Source organism: Hypanus sabinus, chromosome 21 (genome assembly GCF_030144855.1).
Source record: "Hypanus sabinus isolate sHypSab1 chromosome 21, sHypSab1.hap1, whole genome shotgun sequence".
Taxonomy (NCBI): domain Eukaryota; kingdom Metazoa; phylum Chordata; class Chondrichthyes; order Myliobatiformes; family Dasyatidae; genus Hypanus; species Hypanus sabinus.
The window spans coordinates 16,876,508-16,883,932 of NC_082726.1; the positions used below are offsets into that span (position 1 = coordinate 16,876,508).

Genomic DNA, 7,425 nt, shown 5'->3' on the forward strand with positions numbered 1-7,425 from the left:
GCAGCAGGCTGGTAGTCACACCGGCACCAACAGGCGAACGGTGACTCACCTTTGGCTGTTCATCTTGCCTCTGCTTCTGAGAGTAGTCATCCCATCCTCCGCTGCCAGTGTGCCCACAGCCGGGTGTGTTTGTCAGCAAGAGCTGCGGGAAGGTTGAAGGAAACTGGATCCGAGTTCAGCAGCGCAACCTGGCAAGGGTGTGGTTAGAAAACAAAATATTCAAGCCACCTCCCACAAGCTACAGAAATAACACTAGGGCACAACAGAGATCCACCTCGCACCTGGGAGAGAATTCGGTGAAAGCTCAGGTGACCTTTCACACTGCAGCTGACGGTCTAACACTAAATAAAAAGAGAAAATACTTTCTTTAAACTGGGAAGTGATGAAAAAAAATGAATGGAATTCAAGGGAGGGAGTCCTAAGGACTGAGATAACACCAGACCCAAAATTAAAGACTATAAGATATATGAACAGAATTTGACAATTTAGCTCTGCCATTCAATCACGGCCGCTTTTTTTAAAAAAAAACCCTCAACACCATTCTACCACCTTCTCCACTTTAACTCCTTTAACAATCAGGAGTTGATCAACCTCTGTCTTAAATACACCCACTGACTTGAATTTCACGGATGTGTGTGGCAACAAGTTCCAGATTCCCCTGGCTGAAATTGCCCTTCATCTCAGTTCTGTGTCCTCACGTTCTCCTAACTCTGTCCAGGCCTTTCAATATTTAGTATTTGATCAGAGATTATCTACAGAGCCAGCATACCTACTTGAAGCTGAACCCAGAGAAAGGGAAGGATCCAATAAGATGCTTCACTGCTACACTCAGAGCTGAAGTACTCTGGCCCTCAAAAGCTGTCAATTGAAGAGACCAACTTTCCAATTGGTCCCAGAAGTGAACTGCCCCTTTTGCTAGCAGCCAGTACTAAGATCCTCCTTTCTCTGAAGGATTATAATACAAGACCTTATGCTGCTGATTAATTCTGAAACAGAGTCTGTAAAGCAGAATAAATATTCCACACATGAAAAAGCACCACAACAATCCCCCTTTGATTGTTTGATTATATGATTGTGCTGTAAAGATGCTGAAGTGATTTGCAGGTCCTTCAGCCCACATGATCCATGTCCCTTCGTTGTCTGTACATTCATGTGTCCACCCAAAATCCTCTTAAGAGCCACTGTCTTATCAGTTCCATCACTATACCTTGTAGCCTGTTCCAGTCACCTACCATTCTCTCTGAAAATACTTGCTGCTCATCTCACTTAAGCTTTCCCCTTTCACCTTAAATGCGTGTCTTCTACTGTTTGACATCTTTTTTTAAACCACATGCCTGGCTTGGAAAAAAGTAATCATGATTGGAAAGGTTGGGCTTATTTTCCCTGGGAGGGTCAGTACCTAAGGGGCTAACTGAAAATCTAGAATTAAGAAATGCCTTAATAGGGTAAGTGTATCAAAAGTCATGAGGACAAAGGTTTAAAGTAGATCTGAGTTCAGAGTGGTTGATACCCGGAACATACTGACACAGGAAGCAGTGGAATCAGATAGTTACCGTTTTTAGACAGACACTTAAATAGGCAAATGAGATTAATGTAGATGGACAGAGAAGTCTAAATGGCCATGGTGGACCAAAGAGCACTTTTCTCTATAGACGTGCCTATTATTGACAAGAACACAGGAATCACTTATAGGAAGAAGCACTGTCGACATTTTGGGCCGAGACCCTTCATCAGGACTGACAAAGGGTCTTGGCCCAAAACGTCAACAGTGCTTCTTCCTATAGATGCTGCCTGACCTGCTGAGTTCCACCAGCATTTTGTGTGTGTTGCCTGAATTTCCAGCATCTGCAGATTTCCTCATGTTTACAGGAATCACTAACAGGGCTCAGAACTCCAAATACAAATGTCATCCAACATGTTTCAAAATAAATAGGAAATGCTGGAGATACTCAGCAGGTCATGCGGCATCTATGAAGATAGATATTCCATCAGAACTGTTACAAACTGTAGCATACAGTTTAATGGCCTTTGACAAACTGCCCCATTTTGTTGGTTTGAAGGGGTTTTAATTCTCATTGTAGTGGATGATTATAGAATGATTTCCACATTGAAGGAGGCCATTCAGCCCACAAAGTCCCAACTAGCTGTTTGTAAGTACAATCCAACCAAGTCCACTCCCCCCCCCCCCCATTACCCTACACTTATTTCACTCCTGTTTGGGATGGCGCCTGGAACTATTACAATGGGGGAGGATAGATAGCTGGTGAGCAGTACCACTGATATGGCTCAGGGTCAATAAATGTGTCACTGTTTTATTTCCTGTAAGATACCTACAGGATAAATAAATAATGATTGTCACATAAACAACAATTATGCTTTAACCATTTGTCAGTACTTGGATACTACATGCTACCTATTACGAATACCACATACACTATCTTTGTATATTGGTAGAATTATGGACAGGCTAATAGAATGGTCAGGTAGGTGGCAAATGAAGTTTAATGCCAGAACAGTTAAGTGTTACACTTCTGTAGAAAAAAACAATCTAGAGTGCAGGATTTTGAAAAAGGTACAAGGACAGAGTTCTTGCTGGTGAATGTGTATTGTTCCTGAGAAGTGACAGGGCAGGATCAGGGTACACAAGGCAATGGCAATTGAGAAAAGAACCAGCAGCAAAAGGAGGATTGTTGAGAGGCTTTTGGAAGGCACAGCCAACTTATTAGATCCAACCAGGAGCCTGGAAAGTTTGTGAAAGGGAAGAACTAGTAGGACAGGGAGAAGGAGCGGACTTAGCTAATTTGCTCTAGCATAAAGCCAGTAGGCTCTCTATGGGTCAAATGGCGTCCTTCACTGCTGCAGTCATCCAGTGTTATCATCCATGAGGAATCAAAATTAAAACACTACTTCAAAAAAACATTAAATAAACAATGGGAGTCAGGCAGCATCTATGGAAAGAAGTGGAGTTAACTTTTTGGAATGAGACCAGTCTCAGCCTGAAACATTGACTCCACTTCCCTCCATAGATGCCACCAGACCAGCTGAGCTCCTCCAGCATTTTTGCGTGTTTCTCCAGGTTCCACCTTGTGCCTCCATTAAACAAACAATATTGGGCAGCTTGTGTAAGACATAATATGCTAGGCTGTATTTTGTAACACATTTCCAATGAAACATTAACTGTTTCTCAGCCCACAGATGCTGCCTGGCCCGCAGAATATTTTCAGCACTCTTAGTTAACTGCTGCATGCACGGTTTTACTACAATGCAGCATGGATGAGAGAGGTAGGACAAAATCAAATTGTTTTACCTGTGCCTTCAGAAGCTGATGAGTAACCTGATAGAAGTTTATAAAATTATGAGCGACAAAGACAAGGTAGAAAGGTACATCAAAGGAGCAGGATCTTCGGTCCACCATGATGTCAATTCTGAGAATGATGCCAAATAAAACTAGTCTCTTCTGCCGACACTAGATTCATTTCCCTCCGTTCCCTGCATATTCATGTGCCCATCTTAAACACGACTATCGTATCTACTTCCACTACTACCGTGGCGGTGTGTCCCAGGCACCCACCACTGTGTATAAAATTTGCCCTGAACATGCATTTTAAGCATTCCTCCTCTCTTTAAAGCTATGTCCTCTAGCATGCAACATTTCTACCCCAGTAAGAAGATTTTCCCTACCCTATCTGAGCCTCTCACTATTTTATGAGCTCCTCCATCTCTGATACTCTAGAGAAAAACAACCCAGTTTGTCCAAATTGTCCTTATAGCTAACACTCTCCAGTCCTGGCAGCATCCAAGTAAACCTCTTCTAAACCCACGGATAGTCAATGGTCTTTTCCCCAGGGTGGAAATGTCAGACAGTGGAGTGATTTAAAAGGGAAATAAGTGAAAACTATTTCACACTGAGAGTGGTGGGTAACTGGAATGAACTGCCAGAGGGAGATGTTGACATGGGTACAATTATAATATTTAAAAGACATTCAGACAGGTAAATGGACAGGGGTGGTTTAGATGGGCCAAATGGTGCTATTGTATCTGTTTCCTGGTAATCAGCTCCAAATGCAGAAATGGGATGAGTTTAGAAAGGGACTTTGATTGGCATGGACAAATTGGGCAAATGACTGTTGCAGTACTGTACAAGCCTTTAGGTGCAAGAGGGGATGAGGTGACTTGGGGGTTTGTGTTTTTTTTTATACAAAGAGTAGTATGTGCCAGGAAGTTACTGCTAGAAAACAGATACAATAGCAACAGGTAAGAAGCATTTAGACACAATGGGCAGCGAGTGGACGAACGTGGACCATATGCAGACAGGTAGGATTAGTTTGGTTTGAGATCAGGGGCAGTCCACACGGTGGGACGAAGGGCCTGTAACGTCCTATAATGCAAGCGGTTCAGCGTCCCAGGTACAGAGTGTCCGCTGCCATTCAGTACCCCAGGTCAGAGCGTTAGGAGTGGATCAGGTACCGAGGACTCGGCTCCTTCTCTCCCCACAATCACCCAGCGGTTGTTGTGAGGTTGGCCCGCCGCTTCCCCGTGACTAGAGTTAGGGTTCCCCCGGTGAGACCCCGCCGTGTCGTCCTGTCCGTCCCCGAGAGGCAGCTCCGAATCGGCCAGGCAGCCCCGACTTCCCGATCGTCTCCCCCTTACCTGGGTCACGCTGCCGGGTTTGAGGAAGGGCCGCGTTGCTCGTTCCGACTCGGTGCTGCCGGCGCCGCTGACTGGATCCCGGCCCCTTCCGGCTGCCGCTGGGAACGACAACCTGTGGCAGCCCGGCACAGGCTCCACCCAGGCCCTCCAACACAGAACACACCATCAACGTGGCACCCTTCCTCCTCTACTCTCAGCTGGCCCACTGCATAGACAACCCTCTTAGCCTTCCCCCACCCTAATTTGCCCCGTGAGATAATTGGGAATGTGGGTGAACAGGTCATGGGGAAATTTAATAGAGGTAAGGGGCTGTCTTTGGGCCGGTACCGAATTGTTGGGCTGAAATCACTGCCTTCTGTGTGGTAAGGAAAAACGGACCAACCTAGCGTTAGGAATATCCAATTTGCGGACACCCCTCCAAACGAATGAGCCCCCATAATATTGTTAAATTTTAAAAGTCTGACATATGGATATCTATTCGTTTCTCCTAAATGAATATAATCTAGAGTGCTGCATTCTTATTTGGTTACACTGTTTTAGAGGAAGGATGTAGGGAGTGCAGAAGAGGTTTACCAGAAAGCTGCCTGGGTTAGAGGGCATGTGGTTTAAGGAGAGGTTGGACTGCAGATTTTTGCCCAATAAAGGGCATGAGCCATTTTATGTTTGAGAAAAACGGTAACAATTCCTTTATTGTACTCCAAGAAACTGAACACCCAGTGTAGTGATAGAACTTCATGTAGTACATCATCATGTCAAACCAGCCTCTCAATGTGGGCGGTTGTGAATAATGTACATTTCCACTAATTATGTTTTGCCACAGGACAAACTTGGGCTGATTTCTCTGGAGTGGCTGAGGACAGAACTAATAGAGTTTTATTTAAAAAAAACACAAAATGCTGGTCGGACTCAGCAGGCCAGACAGCATCTATGGGAGGAGGTAGTGACAATGTTTGACCAGCAGTGAAGGGCCAAAACCCTTCATCAGGAGTGAAGTAACATGGGATGGTCGAGGGGGGGGATGAAGTAGAGAGCTAGGAGGTGATAGGCTGAAGGGAAATGGGCTGGGGGAAGGTGGAGAATTATGGGAAATAAAAGAGAAAGAAAGGTAGGGCTGGAGGGAGATTATAGTGGGGGGGGGGGAGAAGAGAGAGAAAGAGAACCAGACTAAAATTATAGATAGGATGGGGTAAGGGGGGCAGGGGTAACAACGGAGGTCTGTGGGTTGAATGTTCATGCCGGCAGGTAGGAGGCTACCTAGGCGGGAGTTAAGGTGTTGATCCATCAACCTGTGTGTGGCCTCATCTTGAGGGTGGAGGAGGCCATGGACAGACATATCGGAGTGGGATTATAAAATTATGGGAGGCTTAGAGTAAACAGCTAGTATCATTTATGCATTTAAAGTGAGGGGGGGGGTAAGCTTGAAAGAGCTATATGGGGCATGTTTTTTTACAGTGAGTAGTGAATGGCTGAAATAAACTGCTTGGGGTGGTGGTGGAGGCAGATACATTCAAGAGGCTCTTAGACAGCCATATGAATGCAGGAATGGAAGGATGTGGACATTGTGTAGATGGAAGAGATTAGCTTAGTTGGGCATCTAATTACTAATTGGTTTGGCATATCATTGTGGGCTGAAGGGCATGTTCATGTGATGGACTGTTCTATGTTCCAGACCTATCGTCAGTGGCATCAACAGTGCTTGTTAAACTCCAATCATCTCTATAACATTGAACAGCTTGCACTGGGTAGCTAATTGGCCCAGATAATTAACCTGTCCCTTTCACTGGCCCACCACTGACAGGTGTTCTTTCTTTGTGTTTTATTGATAGGTTTTGGGATATTAGGGGAGTGTGAAAAAATGATGAAGTGAATCAGCTGGAGTCCACTCACAATTGAACAAGGTCAGAGCTGACCTTGCACTAGTTAGAAACATATCTCTTGATTCTGCTCATGTCCAAAAATCTGTTGATCTCTGTTTTAACACAATCACTCATCCTTCTCAGCTGTCCATGGTGGAGACTTCCAATGATTCACTACCTTCTGAGTTAAAGAATTTTTTTCCTCCTCTCAGTTCTAAGGTGACACTTTATTCCAAGACTGTAACTCAAGTTAGAGTCCTGAACCAGTGGAAGTATCCTTCCTTACATCCAGCCTGTTTCAATTATGTCACCTATTCAATCTCTCCTCATAAAGCAAACTGTTACTGCAGAAAGCAACCTGCTGAATCTTTGCTGCTCTCCCTCCAGAGCAAATGCAGGATATCACTTTTTTAGCCCAGGATACCAACAGCCCACTCCTATGTCTGTTTCTTATTTTAAATGTTGTCAGCTCACAGAGGCATTGTGGTTTAGAGCCATTTCATCCTGTCAAAGAAATGCAGGCATAGGATTTTACCAACAGAATTACCCTTCAGACAGACTGAGTCCTGCACTTGGAGGACAACCTCCTTCTGTAATAATTCCTTCCTCACTCTTTCCCCTTCTACACCCATTCCTGGCCCATTTAGTCAGTCTGTGAACATTTTCTGTGGTATTTCTGTCAGTCAGCTCCACAGCCACTCTCTCAGGCAGTGGACTTTAGGAAGGTGCAGGCTGGCCACTCCTTACTGCACATACATAGATCCTCCTTGGAGAGAGTTAGGAGCACCAGATTTCTGAGAGTTCACATAACAGCCGATCTCACTTTGTCCCTCAACATCAACTCTTTCGTCAAGAAAGCACAGCAGCATCTCTTTGAGAAAATTGAGGTGAGTGAGGTCCCCATTCTAACCAATCTTTA

General features: G+C 44.7%; 1 protein-coding gene across 4 annotated transcripts in view; it reads right to left on the reverse strand.

Annotated features, from left to right (window-relative positions):
- Window positions 1-4,921, reverse strand: part of gramd2aa (GRAM domain containing 2Aa) — a 58,704-nt gene extending 53,783 nt beyond the window's left edge. Inside the window, exons 1-2 of one of the 4 annotated variants that reach the window (XM_059946058.1) lie at window positions 4,651-4,919; window positions 50-188 (exon numbers count right to left, since the gene is read on the reverse strand). Coding sequence is in view for 3 of the 4 variants with exons in the window: in XM_059946056.1 (XP_059802039.1) it covers window positions 50-90 (41 nt within the window). In the remaining variant the exon portion in view is untranslated. Of the gene's footprint in view, window positions 1-49; window positions 189-4,650 lie in introns of all 4 variants that reach the window. The other 3 variants (XM_059946056.1, XM_059946059.1, XM_059946057.1) reach the window with 3 other exon arrangements.
- Between the last annotated feature and the right edge of the window lie 2,504 nt (window positions 4,922-7,425).